At 40.5% G+C, this 15,608-nt stretch overlaps 1 protein-coding gene across 1 annotated transcript in view; it reads left to right on the top strand.

The window, feature by feature from the left end:
* syt6a (synaptotagmin VIa) overlaps nucleotides 1-15,608 on the top strand; it is a 159,676-nt gene that overhangs the window by 119,823 nt on the left and 24,245 nt on the right. The window contains exon 2 of the mRNA XM_061735214.1: nucleotides 13,353-13,746. Coding sequence (XP_061591198.1) covers nucleotides 13,353-13,746 — 394 coding nt within the window. The remainder of the gene's footprint in view (nucleotides 1-13,352; nucleotides 13,747-15,608) is intronic.

The following is a 15,608-nucleotide window of genomic DNA, read 5'->3' as shown; positions in this document are numbered from 1 at the left end:
TTAAAGCATTTAACTGCTGCTATGTCATTCCTGCAGTATTTCTGCAGGTGTTTTGGTCACTGCTATTATTTGTAATATATTATATTATTTGTAATCAGCACTAATTATCTGTCCCCATATGATAAAATCCACCATCCCCCCTGATTTTTTTTTTTACAACTCGAGTACTGGCTTTTTTTAAAGTGTGTGGGAAACAGCAAAGTGAAATGATAACATTTTTTCTCTGTAATGCAACAAGGAATTACAGGCTCAAATAGTGATTCCAGACCCATCAACACGTTTTGTAGCATAGGATTGTGGCTGCAGTTGTACGGCTGCACATCCGAGCACACGCCAGGTCAGCTCCAATTTGCTGTGACAGAGGACGAGGGCTGCAAGTGACAGTTCAGTCAAGATGAAGCTTTGTGGGGAGGTGTGTGAAATCTCCGATGACATGCTGGGGCAGGGCCATGGACAACTGAGAAATCCTTCTCAAACATAATTCCTTCAGACTTGAAATCCTGTCCAGCTCTTGGCTAAGCTATACATTTGATTTCATGGACACGCCATTTATATTGAAAATCAAACATGAAAGCTCTTTATTTCAGCAAAATGTCATTTTTCTAACTTTTTGGACAGCTAAAAATAGAAAACAGCATCATTATCAAAAGTGTGGGTATTTTTGAAGACTATTTGAAATAAAATAAAAACGTAAAAAAACCCAACCTAATACTTAAAGGAGCTTGAGGCCGGATTGTGGCAGGATTTATGAAAAAAATCCGTATACATTTTAAGTTTTCTAGTAATAATGTCAGATGAAGCGTTCCAAACCAAAAAGAATGATTCCTCTAGTGTATCTCTCCGTTGCCTTGAACAGGCTGTTGCTGCAAAATTTGCTGCAATACGGTCCCGAATTTCCCGCGCTGGGCTGTGGATGTGACGTCACATGACGCTGCATGCACGTTCTCCCCGTTCTCCCGTGCCGGCTTCACTGTTGGCTGCAGTACCCCCAACGGCCGTCGTGGTGAAGGGTGGCGCTAGAGAGTCTCATTTCTTAAAAGGAGCCTCAAGCTCCTTTAAAGGGGACCTACTATGAAAAACAGGTTTTTTCTTGCTTTAACATATATAAAGTGGTCTCCCCTCAGCCTGCCAACTCAGATAAGGAAGAAAGCAACCAAATTCTGCAGTGTCTGTACAGCCGCCCGGATGAGCCGTCCAGTGTGATGTGGATCTACGAGCCGTTCAGATTCGGCGCATTTTCGTTACGTAACCAAAATGCAAACCACGCCCACAATTATAAAAGCGTGTAACTGCATGCGAGCGTCCGACTATCACGTAGCACTGCGTGACATCGGACGCTCTCTGTCCATCTCCCTCCAGCAGCTGCCACTTTATTGAGGTTTTTGTAGTGAAATGAGGAGGAATCATAGAGATAACTTAACTAACTGGATCATCCGTTCCTCATCATGACTGTTTCCTACAGCGGTTTCAACCGGCTTTCAACAAGTTAGGACAGTCCAATAGAAAATAAAGCAATGGAATTGATTTTGTCGGTGACGCTCGCTCGCATTGCATGCAGTTATGACACGGTGTAAATAACCACCATTTTTTCGTAGCGGTGTATCGCGTCATTCAGGCAGCCAATCAGCACAGAGCCTCATTATCATAGCCCCGCCCACTCAGAATCCTGCGTAGATAATGAAGTTAGAGAATGGGAAGATAAAGACATGGCCCAGAGGCTGAATTTCTAATTTATTTAGCAAAAACAATCAAAAGCTTGTTTTTAAGACATTCAAGGCCTGTTTAAAATAGACATTAGATGCCATAATAGGTCCCCTTTAACGTCCTTATTTGAGTATATTGTTAGTTTTACAATGTGTGTTTCTACTTTCCTTGATGTCGAAGAGAAATGCAGTGCTACATGAATAAAATAGTTGTCATTATTTTACCCTCCATCCTCCCCAGATGGAACAGAGGAGTAACAGTGGAGGAAACACCATGTTACACCGTTGTACGTCTGTGTGGCTCACGCAGCTCCCAGATGGAACGGACTAGCTGTGTGAAAGAGGACAATGATGTGAAGGTTGGGATTGTGCCACAAATCAGCTCCGGACTAGTCAACAGTGTTGACTCAAAACACCCAGCAGTATGTGCAGTATGAGCCTCAAGGGAAGCATAGCAGAGTTCCTTTATGACTCATCTGAAAACATCCACAGCAATGTTACATTTTAAAGTTGTCACGACTTGAGGTGAAGCTGTCACGACAGAAAGAAAGTACAGTACACTCTAACTTCTAAAGTTTTAGGACTTGGCTAATTGAATGTGATAATGAACCATCTGTTACAGTAGATGTTATACTGTCATTAGTTATTTAAAATTCAGAATCATTGCAGGAAAAAAAGTGGACCCTCCCTTACTGATTGTGCTAGAATTGAGAGGGTAAGTACAGTAGCTGGCAGATGCTGCTAGTTAAATGCACTTGATTTTGTGTAGCATAAGAACGTGTGAACACCTCTATGTTCCTTGTATGTAGATTCAGATGTAACCAGTACCAAAAAAATAAGAATAATTAAAGCTGCAAGCAGCGATGAACGTTCCTCCACCCTTGTGCACATTCAGGCTGCAGTGGAAGCTTGTATGACTTGATGTAGATTCTTCAGGGCTGGACATTTAGTGGATGAAACCACCCACGACTCTCTATATCAAACCATTCAAAAGTTATGGCAGAAAGTAGGAACTATCAGATATCGACCAATCAGAAGAAGGGGCGGGGCTAATTTGCACCAATTAAGGTGAAGGAGTCAAAACCAAGTCCGATGACACCACCCACAAGTCTTCATATCACACCATTCAAAAGTTATAGCAGAAAATAGGAACTATCAAATATGGACCAACCAGATGAAGGGGGGGGGCACGTTTTTTGGCGTCTATCGTCGCCACGGTAACGCTTTTGACTGAGAAAAGTGTTGGAACTATTGTAAATAAGTAATAAGTTATCATGCTTGCTATTAACAGAACGTACAGTATGATGATTTGCTTACGCCTGTGACGCACTGATAAAACAATGCTGTGTTTAAGTATTATAAGTGCTGCACAAGAAGTTTCCGGATATCAGCATAAAGCAGATATCCGCGGAGAAGAGGAAACTTCTTGTTGCTAAAAAAATGAGAACAAGAACGAATCAATGCCTGACTCAATACCTGAATCCACTCCCTTTCCCCCTCCCTTTAAGGGCGCAGTCAGCTCTGTAATCTAGGGTACACCCAGAGTAAATAAAAGCAAGGAAGCAGCAGAGACAAATCAGAGTATGTTGGAGATCTTACAAATCTCGACTGCTCTCCTTGCAAGTAAATTCTAATCGTGTTTGTGTCTTTCTTTGTCTCCAGAGAGTTTGATGATACAATTGTTACGTGCCGAAACCTAACAAAAAGTAAAGCGTGTCGTTGCAGGATGGAGACGCACATTTTGAGCGCTGTTGAGCCATTAGGCCACACCCATTAATACAAACCATGAAATATCAAATTTATCGCCAGGCCTGGCTTGTGTGCAAGATTTGGTGACTTTTGGGACACGTTTAGGGGGAAAAAAGGCCCTCCTTTCGTCGGAAAAATAAGGAAACGGAAGAAAAAAAAGGAAAATTCCTACAGATACAATAGGGCCTTCGCACTGTAAGTGCTCGGGCCCTAACAAGAATAACTATCAAATGTATCCTTCTATTGTCCGTGGAGATTCATTTATCCAGGTAGAAATTTCTTCTTCTGGCTCACTCATTGGGCAGTCATGTGACCTTAGTCATGTGACTCCTTTGTGTCTATAACTGCCAGAGCTACTTCCTGTGGACCAAACAACTGATGAAGGTGTTTGGATGAACACTGAAACGTCTTGTGTTTTTAAGTATGTTTTAAGTCCAGTGTTTTTAAAATAAAATCCTTTTTAGAAGTATCCTTCTATTGTTCTTAGCAGAGGTGTTGCAGGATATTTTGCCGTCTGTGTCCTTGCAGACAGCAAGTATAAGGAAGGTTAGCCTACACATCTTACTCAATCCAGCCTAGGCTTCAATTACATTCACTTTTATTAACTATTGACTAACCAGCTAGTAATTAACTACTATTACCTCACTTTTCATGGAGATCACGTATCGATCAGGTGTGGTTCTGACAGACATTGATGTTTCCATCCTTATGAGGGACTTGATGAGAAATTGTTTGGGCGTGTGTATTTTTCTAAAACTCTTCTTTTTTTTTCTTTAAATTACTATCCCTTTGCTTTATTTGTCCAAAACCTTCTCTCTTTTTTTTAATTTATTTTTTTATTAACATACAGTACAAACAGCGACAAAAGACGACACCAGTTACAGTTATATGTATCTAGGTGTGTGTGTGTGTGTGTGTGTGTGTGTGTGTGTGTGTGTGTGTGTGTGTGTGTGTGTGTGTGTAAATAATATAATGAAAGTAGATAAATAGATTAAGAATATTAATTTGAAAATAAATAAATAAACAAATAAATAATTATCATATAGAGTGATGTAATATAGCAAGATATAATATAATATAATATATAATAGCCTATAATAATATAATAATATCCTAATAAAAAAAGGATATTTTTCTAAAACTCTAATGTGATGGAGGGAGAGGGGTAAAACCTTCATGTTCTTCTCTGATAAAGCATTAATCCATCCTACTTTAAGAAAGAAAATAACATGCTAGATTTGTGAATTTAAGGTTCAAATTGAAGTTGAGCAATCAAAATACAGCTAGTTCAAATTATTGTTATTGAGGCCAGCAGAGCTTATCCAAATGGTATTGTAGGGCTGTTTGAGGAAGAAAAAAAAAGGGAGATGCAGATAAGATTTCAACAAGAAAAGAAGAACCGCTGATGAATTCTCATTCTACAAACTCGTGATTTTTTATAAAAGAAACCCCTATTGGATCACAACAGGTGGTGCATATCTGAGGTATCATTTAAATTCTTCACAATGAAGTCTAATCTCTAATGTTCTTACCTAGGTGGTTTCAGACTTCCTGTACAAACAAGAACTGTGAAATCTTATAGTATTTGGGGCGGGGATTAAACTTATAGTAATGTAACTATACCTGAATATAGGAACTGTTTGTATTTTGGACATACTACAGAGAAATATGCTACTGTCAGACTGTTGGGGAGGGATGAGACTATAGAGGGATTAGGCCTAGACACAAATCATAGCAATATCAAATGTAACTATAGAAATACTATATTTCTTTTATGTAAGGGTTTACATTTTTGTAGAAGTTGCTCTCTTTTATTTTATTCGAGTCTATTATCCTACTGGCCATTATTCTAATCAAAAATGGAATAGAATAAACATCACAAACTTGATTCATAACCATTTACATTTGAAATGCTCCTATAAGCCCCTCTAGAGTCAGACAAAGGGCCAATCCCAATACACCCCCTACTTTCTACCACTAGCCCTAAAAATAGGTAGGGCCCTTGTAATGTTCCCTAGGGATTGGGACACCACTTGCTACGTCACCGCGTGGACTCCCGCTTCCTGAGTCTGACGGCCCCGCCCCCCGACCAATCAGAGGCGTGGAGGGTGGTGACGTCAGATATAGTGCCGGCTCAGCCCGGTTAGAACCTCGGCAGAATGGTTACAGAAAAGGTATCTGCTTGGCACGCCTCCACCCGCCTCGGCTCGTAGTGGAAAAGAGCAAGACGGGGGCGTGGCGGGTAGAAGCGAACTGAGTAGATACTAGTGGAAAAGCGCCATAAGCGGCTGAGTCGGCTGTATCTGACATCATCACACTACAGGCCACCGATTGGTCGGGGGGTTGGAGTCAGACGTCTGAGTCAGGAGGAGGAAATCAGAGAAAGAGACTCTGACGGATTCTTGTTCATTTTATTCAACCAGCAACGGCAGTAAAAGTCTGTTTCTGATCCAACTCTGAGGTGCAGATGTTCATAAACCTGGTGCTGAGGAGAGAATTAAAAAGGGATCTAGACGGAGATAAGGAACGACCAGATCTACCAGGAGTTCTGTCTCTTCATAGCTGCTGCTACCAACGGACTTTTCAGCAGCGCCGAGACAAACTAAAAAAAATTAAAAAGCATCGCCACTTGAAGCTTTTTTAACTTGATATCAAACACAAGCCACAGACCCAGCAGCACATCTATCATCTCCTCCAGGTTCTACATCTTTAGTGTTGTTGTCTTCTTCGTTTAGATACACAATCAAATACGTCACAGCAGCTTCACTCCAACCTCCTACTTCTGATCTGGATATTGAAAATAAACGAGGGCAAGTCGAGTCGGGCTGAGTAGGTACTAGTGGAAAAGTGCAATAAAAGACTGAAGAGAGTGAGAATGGAAGAACTAAAGAAGAGAAAACATCAGTGACTAAACATGAGAGTGAATCTGTGCTGTAAAAGCGACTTGAGCTCCACGCCTATAGGAAGATCCTTTGGCCTCTAAATTGGACAACATCTTTTTTCTCTATTTAATATAGTTGTTTTAATATAATTCTGCTAACAAAAGAATTCTGAACAGTCATGGTCTGGAACAAAGAACATGTGAGGGTGTGCTGGATTGTTTAGTACAGCATATCAGACGTTAGGCCCTTTGGGGGGATTAGGTTATGTGGTGAGATTTCTGCAGTTTAGGATTGCCTCCCACAGATCCAATCAGATTGTTATCTGAGGCTGATGAAGACCAAATTATCACCACCTCAGATTCTTTGTTTTCTTCTTTAAATGTTTTTTTTTTTCTTATTTTATTTGTTGAGGCGCCAACTGCTGTCCTGCAGGACGAGGCAGCTCACTTGAGGACTGATATTGCCATATTGGGGGTTTGGTGATTGGTCTGAAAAAGTTTTTAAGTTGGCAGAAAGTGTTAAAATAACATTCATGTCCTGGATCCCAGGAAGCAGGACTTCCAAGAACAACATTGCATTCTAACAAGATGATAACATCCCATAATGTTACAGCTGATTGCTGTAATAGGCAATTAGGTGGACCAGACAGGAAAATGTTATAATTTCTTGCCTCCTTGTTTGGATGTGGTCCAAGTGCAGCTCTGAAATGTTTTCAGAGTTATTTCACTTTATTTCACTAGATCTTAGCGTGGTGAACCCGTTGTTCGTTCCCTTTTTATATCTCCTCTGGTTTTTGTTGTAAACCAGTCCAGCACCTTCAGGCTTTACCATCTGTAGTGTTTAGTGGTGACCAATCACAAAACCTGTATGTTATCAGTCTAGCTTTCCAATGTGTGGAGGTTCCACGATTTACCAGTGTGGAACCTCCACAGCTGAGTTTATAATGTTTGGAAGAATAGTCATCTCTTAAAAAACTAACAAACAAACAAAAAACTTCCTCAAAAACATCTTGTAATCGATTAGGAACACTTCCAGAAAGAACACCAGATGTCTTTGGATCAAGAGTGAGTTAGTTTAAAAAGAGATGTTGGGGTCGGGTCAAGGGAACATTTGGAAGGTTCAGTTAATGACGTCTTACATCATATCTGGTTTTGATTAATTTCTCCCTGAAATAGCAAACAAACAAAGTTGCATTTAGAGCTCAGAAATATTTTTCAAAGGACATTTTAATTCATTGCTGCTTTTGTTTCTCTGACCACCTGCACTATTTAACTTTGTGGTTTGAGTGTTTTTGACACACAAAAACAATTCTTAAAGTTTTTTCTTTCTTTAAAGCAGCTCTATGTAACTTTGAGGAGCATGGTAGGAACCCTGCCACACTAAAAAACTACACATTTTTACGGCTTTGACTGCTTTACGGCATACGTCACTTCCCCCTCCTTCCCCCTTCGTAGTCCAGACCAAAGCTGGGCGGGACGTGGAGCGCAGAGTTCAGCAGAAGCTGGTATCATGGCCGAAGCAGCGGAAAAACCCAAGAAAATAAAAGTTTTATTGGATTATTTTGTCAGTAAATATGTTGGACTACTAATTTATGACGAAGTCCCTCTAAAAATCGTTTGTAGTTTTGGGCGCATTATCTGCTGAAACAGGACGGGGGGGCGGGGGAGACTTCACTAATAAAACCAAGTTGAACTTAGTGATTTTCAACTTCGTCATATTATATTGTTTAGGCAAAAATAGATACATTACCTCTTCACTATCCATCCTGCAAACGACCGCTGAAAACAGAAAAGTAGTTTTGAAAGTCCGTCCCGTCTTATTTCATTCACTATTTAAACAAATGCAGCAACGGGGACAGGAGTTTTTCAGCAGTACGTGCTGGTGCTCATGGGAACTGTAGTGTTCTTTCTGGTAAAGCACTACCGCTTTGGTCCAAAGGAGCCACCAAACTCAACAAAAGCTGAAAGTTACATTGTGCCGCTTTAAAGTGGTGGGTGACAGTAAAACTTTATTTGTTTATCCTTATATAAGTTTAGTGAGTTGTGACTATCAAATGCACATGTTAAAAAAGTGCATTCTGTCTTATTTGGCAGAAAATAGTCCCAAAACTTAAAAAGATCAGAAAGATCAGAAAGAGCTATCAGATATACTTAGATCAGTGAACAAAGACATCAAGCCCACTTTGCTTTCTGTGGAGGGTTTTGTGAAGAAGAGGAGTTCTGGGATTTTTTGAGAAGCCAAAAATACACGCTCTTCACCATATCCTTTCATATTGAATGTGTACAATCACAGTACGTGCAAAGTCACACTAATGGAACATTTCTGAAGCTAGACACCAGTCCCAAATGAAGACAGTGGAAGATACTCATAACGTCAGGTGGAGAAAAATAATTACTTTAAGGAAAAGGCAAAAGCCGGAGATTGAGTGCATATTTTCCCTGGGTCTCCAGGCGTGGTGTGTGTCAGCATTCTCGCTGCATTTCCAGTGCTTTGTGCACCACTTGTTCCCCAGGAAGCTTTTTCATTTACCAGAAAATAAATGAGTATGACTGTGCAGGGCTGCTTTTCTCTGCTTTTAGATAAAATTATTAAAGGGAAGCTTTGTCACCAAGTCCAGTACCCCAAAATTATCATTTGGTTTGTTTATTTCTCTACTCAATAATTTGTCTCATTGTAATCACTTTTTCTTCTAATGCTCATATAATGTAATAGGACATTTCCCTTGTATGTGAGCACGAGTGCATTTACTCACATCTGAAGGTTTTACCACGCTTTCCTGACCCCTTAAATTAACCGTCTAATAGAGGTCATTTAATTATTTATGAAGAACATTTACCAGCAAACCCTAATTTCAATTTCAATTTTCAATTTTATTTATATAGCGTCTAATACAACAGAGTTGTCTCTAGACGCTTTACAGAGACCCATACCCAGAACATGACCCCCGAGCAGATATTACATAAACAATGGCAGGTAAAAAACTCCCCTAGTGGGAGAAAAACCTTAAGCCAAACAGTGGCAAGGAAAAACTCCCCTTTAGGAGGGAAGAAACCTTGAGCAGGACCAGGCTCATCAGGGGGGACCCTCCTGCCGAGGGCCAGACTGGTGGGTCAGGGACGGCAACAGCACAGCAGGCAGGTGGAAGCAGCAACGGGATGACCGGGGGTGGGGACCGCAGGCCAGCACGCAGCTCCCGAAGCTCCGGCCCAATCAGCAAGTCCCGGGTTGGGGTGCAGGGTCAGGAAAAGACTTGTGCTCCGTAATGCAAGCTACAAGCCACCCACGGCCACCTGCAGGACAAAGGAGAGAAAAGGGAGGAGAAGGGGGGGGCAGCAACGGGATGACCAGGGGTGGGGACCGCAGGCCAGCACACAGCTCCCGAAGCTCCGGCCCAATCAGCAAGTCCCAGGTTGGGGTGCAGGGTCAGGGAAAGACTTGTGCTCCGTAATGCAAGCTACAAGCCACCCACGACCACCTGCAGGTTCCGGTGTCCGGCAAAGGATGCTGCAACATGGACAAAAGAGAGAAAAGGGAGGAGAAGGGGGGGCCAGCACAAGAAACTACAGGAGCGACTCTGACACACTAAAGTTTACACTACCTAGAGATTTACCAACACCAGCTAGAGGTTTACTAAACACTAACTATAGGCTTTACTAAACAGAAAGGTTTTAAGTTTAGTTTTAAAGGTGGAGGTGGTGTCAGCCTCCTTAACCCAGATTGGAAGTTGGTTCCAAAGTAATGGTGCCTGATAGCAGAACGCCCGCCCTCCAAATCTACATTTAGATACTCTAGGAACTACGAGTAAACCTGCACTCTGAGAACGGAGAGCTCTGACAGGAACATAAGGCACTATCAGGTCTTGCAAATAATGCGGAGCTAAGCCGTTTTGGGCTTTATACGCAAGTAATAAAATTTTAAATTGGATTCTGAATTTTACGGGTAACCAATGGAGCGACGCTAACACTGGAGAGACGTGGTCTCTCCTGCTAATTCCTGTCAGTACTCGTGCTGCTGCATTTTGGATCAGCTGGAGCCTATTCAGCAAATTACTTGGACATCCTGCTAACAACACATTACAGTAATCTAGTCTAGAAGATACAAACGCATGAACTAGTTTTTCTGCATCACTCTGTGAGAGGATTTTCCTAATCTTTGCAATATTACGGAGATGGAAAAAGGCTATTTTACAAACCTGATTGACATATGGTTTAAACGACAAATCCTGATCGAAAATAACACCAAGATTTCTCACAGTTGCACTGGAAGCCATCGCAACACCATCTAATCCCTTCCTAAGATGCTCTGGACCAAGAATGATAACCTCTGTTTTATCTGAATTTAGAAGCAGGAAATTTCTGGACATCCAGTCCTTGATGTCCCTAAGACATGCCTGAAGTTTAACTAACGGTTCTGTTTCATCCGGCTTCATAGACAAATAGAGCTGCGTATCATCAGCATAACAATGAAAGTGTATGCCGTGATTCTGGATTATACTTCCCAACGGCTGCATGTATAAACTGAACAAGATTGGCCCTAGCACTGAACCCTGCGGAACACCATAACAGACCCTTGACTGTTCTGAAGAAACCTCATGTACATGAACAAACTGGAACCTGTCAGATAGATATGATTTAAACCAACATAGAGCTGTCCCTTTAATCCCAACAACATGCTCTAACCTGTGCAGTAAAATGCCATGATCTATAGTGTCAAAAGCAGCACTGAGGTCCAGTAGAACCAGTATGGACACTAATCCCTTATCTGAGGCCATAAGGAGGTCATTCGTGACTCGAACAAGTGCTGTCTCTGTGCTATGATGCATTCTGAACCCTGACTGAAAGACTTCAAACAGATCATTTCTATACAAATAGTCACATAACTGGCTTGAAACTGCCTTTTCCAGAATTTTAGACACAAATGGAAGGTTGGAAATTGGTCTATAATTAGCTAAGGTGTCTGGGTCAAGAGAAGGTTTTTTAAGTAAAGGTTTAATTACTGCGACTTTGAAAACCTGTGGTACATATCCTAAACTTAGGGATAGGTTAATTTGGTCCAGTATTGTCGTACCAATAAGAGAAAAAACATGTTTGAATAGACGAGTCGGGATGGGGTCTAACATACATGTGGTTGACTTAGCTCTATTAACGAGTGAAGTCAGCTCAGGGAGGTCTATAGGATCAAAACAGTCTAGAGACAAGTCAGAGCCTAGGGAAGTCGCTAAAGCTGAAGAAACGCCCACAACTGGCTGGTTGATTTCTTCTCTAATTCTCGTGATTTTACTGTTGAAGAAGCTCATAAAGTCCTCACTACTGAGAGCTGCAGGAATGCACGGCTCAACAGAGTTGTGACTCTTTGTCAGCCTGGCTACAGTGCTGAACAGAAAACGTGGGTTACTTTTGTTATCCTCTATCAGCGTTGAATAATAAGCTGTTCTGGCTTTGCGAATGGCTTTTTTATATACTATTAGAATATCTTTCCATTCACGATGAGAGTCTACAGACCTACAAGAGTACCACTTCCTTTCCATTTTACGCACGTTTTGTTTCAACATGCGGATATCTGAATTGTACCAGGGAGTTAAGCTCCTGTGGCTAGAAACCCTCCTTTTCAAAGGAGCAACTTCATCTAAAGCTGAATGCAACAAATCAGCAGTGTTACTAGCAAGGAAATCAACATCTGCAGAGGTAGAACCCAGGTCACTGGCCTCGACTACATCACTATTTCGCACTGTCGTAAGATAAGCAATGGCCTCCCTAAATCTAACAATAACTTCATCAGACAAACATCTGCTAAAATAATACCTCCTATTTTGCACTTCAACATCAACAAAATTAAATTCAAACGTTATTAAGTAATGGTCGGATAAAAGGGAGTTTACAGGTGACACCAACAGACCATCAGTTTCAACACCGTAGGTGAGAACGAGATCGAGAGTATGATTAAAACAGTGCGTCGGTTTATCCACTTTTTGTGAGATACCCATTGATTCTAGAAGAGAATCGAAGGCTAATTTAAGATTATCGCTTTCAACATCCATATGAATGTTAAAGTACTGTACTATTTTTTCAATGCAGTACTCGAGTTGTAAAAAAATCAGGGGGGATGGTGGATTTGATCATATGAGGACAGATAATTTGTGCTGATTACAAATAATATAATATATTACAAATAATAGCAGTGACCAAAACAGCTGCAGAAATACTGCAGGAATGACATAGCAGCAGTTAAATGCAGCCTTCTGTAAGCTTTAAATATCCACTGGGCTTACATCAAATACATCAAAACACAACAATAAAAACACTTTTCTGAACTTATCAATATGACTCTGTCCTTCACAGGATAAGTAACATGGATCACTGCAAAAACTCACAATCTTAACAAGAATATTTGTCTTATTTCTAGTTGATGTCTCATTTTTAGTCAAAAGAAATCTCATTACACTTAAAACAAGACTCGTCACTGGAAAAAACAACAATTTTCACCTGTTTCAAGTAGATTTTCACTTAAAATAAGTAGAAAAATCTGCCAGTGGAACAAGATTTTTTTGCTTGTAATAAGAAGATAAATCTTGTCCCACTGGCAGATTTTTCTACTTATTTCAAGTGAAATTTACTTGAAACAGGTGAAAATTGTCAAATAAGTTATTTTTCTGGTGTTATTTTTCTGGTGATGACTCTAAATGTTGAAATAGCAGTAAAACCACATTCATTGATGAAATGACATAAGGGATGGAAAGGGGGGATGGCAGTTTTACAGGGGGGATGATTTGGACTGTTTTTATTTCAGGGGGGATGCCATCCCCCCTCATCCCCCCTCATCCCCCCTCATCCCCCTCAACTCCAGTACTGTTTCAATGTTATATCCAAACCACTGACAGTCACAGACTATCAGAAATCATGGACTAATGCGCTCTTTTCTCTCCGTGTGTCTTCCCTCACCCCTGTCATCACCATCTGTTTGTCCATATTGTGTGATCCCGTCCCTGCGGTCCCTGCGGCTCATCACGGCTCCCCACCAGACGCTACTTTTGGCCTGCTGCTTGGCGTGTTTCTCGTGTGTAGCCTGGCTCTGCTGGGCCTTTTTACATTTGTCTCCTGGAAGCTGTGCTGGGTTCCTCGGCGGACCAAGGCTCAGTCCTTCTCCGGCCCATCGTTAAGCCCGGCCTGCGGCCCGCAGCACTGCTCGCTCCAGCCGCCCCTGCTGCTGCCCAGTCCTCAGCACCCGGAGGTCTCCATGGCGACGGAGAAGGTGAAGGACCCCATGGGTTCCATGGGTTTCCTGGAGGCAGCGGTGAAGATAAGCCATACTTCTCCTGACATCCCCGCCGATGTGCAGCTCTCCATGAGGGAGCACTTCCTGCGCCGCACGCAGCGCATGCAGAGACAGGCGACCGAGCCGGCCTCCTCCACACGGTTAGTCACACGTACACATGTGGATGCACATTTACACTGCAAAAACTCATCTTACCAGCAATATTTGTCTTATTTTTAGTTAAAATGTCTCATTTTTAGTAAAAAAAAATCTCATTACACTTAAAACAAGACTCATTACTGGAACAAACAACAATTTTCACCTATTTCAAGTAGATTTTCACTTAAAATAAGTAATAATGTAATAAGAAGATAAATCTTGTCCAACTGGCAGATTTTTCTACTTATTTCAAGTGAAGATTTCCTTTAAACAGGTGAAAATTGTCAAATAAGTTATTTTTCTGGTAATGACTCTTGTTTTAAGTGTAATGAGATTTTTTTGACTAAAAATGAGACATTTTAACTAGATTGATTCTAGGTGGGAGTTGGACTCTGTCACTGATTCTATTCATAACCTTTACACTGCAAAAATCAAAATCTTACCAGTCTTATTTTTAGTTAAAATGTCTAATTTCTAAAAAATCTCATTACACTTAAAACAAGAGTCATTACCAGAAAAATAACTTGTTATTTGACAATTTTCACCTTTTTCAAGTAGATTTTCACTTGAAATAAGTAGAAAAATTTGCCAGTGGGACAAGATTTATCTTCTTATTACAAGCAAAAAATCTTGTTTCACTGGCAGATTTTTCTTATTATTTTAAGTGAAAATCTTCTTGAAACAGGTGAAAATTATTGTTTTTTCCAGTGATGAGTCTTGTTTTTACGGAAGAGTATTAAGGCCATGCAAGAGAAAAAATATTTGAGAGGGGAAGATTTTATTTTATTGTGCACTTCGAGAAAAAAGTCGAAATGTCGAGATTAATGTTGAAATACAATTTCAAGAATAAAGTCGAAATTTCGTGAATAAAGTCGACATTTCGACTTTATTCTCGAAATTGTACTTCAACATTTATCTTGACATTTTGACTTTTTTCTCGACATTTTGACTTTTTTCTCGACATTTCGACTTTTTTCTCCTGCGTGGCCCTAATACTCTTCCGTATGTTTTACGTGTAATGAGATTTTTTTTTTTACTAAAAATGAGACACTAGAAACTAGAAATAAGACAAATATTCTTGTTAAGAGTTTGAGTTTTTGCAGTGTAGCACAAGTAAGAGCATCTAGGTCACACAAGTTTTAAGGGGTTAGGAAAGTATGTTTAGGGTATTATTGTGAATGCAAAATTTTTGACTTGTGATGCAGATGCTCCATAAATGTAACATGAAATAAATTGTATCAGGAACAAACTCACTGCTACATATTTTCCCATATAAATATTTTTAATGTGCAGTGTCTTTAATGAGGCAGTGACATTTTCAAAGACATTTAGCATCTATGAAGTGAACTTTAACGAAAGTTGTTGTAGTCTAACTCAGAGTCTGCAGGTCAGTCTCATGAAGCTAATTATACCTTATGTTTTTTAATGCTAAATTACTTAATATAGTGCAAAAACATTTGCAATGAAAGGTCTGTGTTGCCAGACGTCACTAGACGGTTCTGACAATGCACATACATTATGATTTATCATTTTGAATAATGTAAGTGCAGTGCAAGACTGGTGGAAACATGTAAGGCTTTTGTAAAACGGCTCGAATATTCCCTTGTAGTAAAAGAGTCTGACAGAATGTGCTAAAGTTCGCTTTGCCCATTAGGATGAAGAATCTTTGTCTCAGTGAGCAAAGACCATCTGACTCAGACACAGGAAATTACTTCAGCGGGATCTTTCATTTATAAAGAGTATTTGATGAGCGCTGTCAGCACCCGTCCTGATAAATATACTCATGTATTTTGGAACATGATGTAAATACAGGACAGAAGCCTTTAATTATTTGCTCTAACAGGGAAAATCACTCAGATAGTCG

The sequence above is a fragment of the Cololabis saira genome, chromosome 12 (genome assembly GCF_033807715.1).
Source record: "Cololabis saira isolate AMF1-May2022 chromosome 12, fColSai1.1, whole genome shotgun sequence".
NCBI classification, from domain to species: Eukaryota; Metazoa; Chordata; class Actinopteri; order Beloniformes; family Belonidae; genus Cololabis; species Cololabis saira.
Note: the sequence above shows the minus strand (reverse complement) of the source record. Positions and strands in the feature narration are given on the sequence as shown.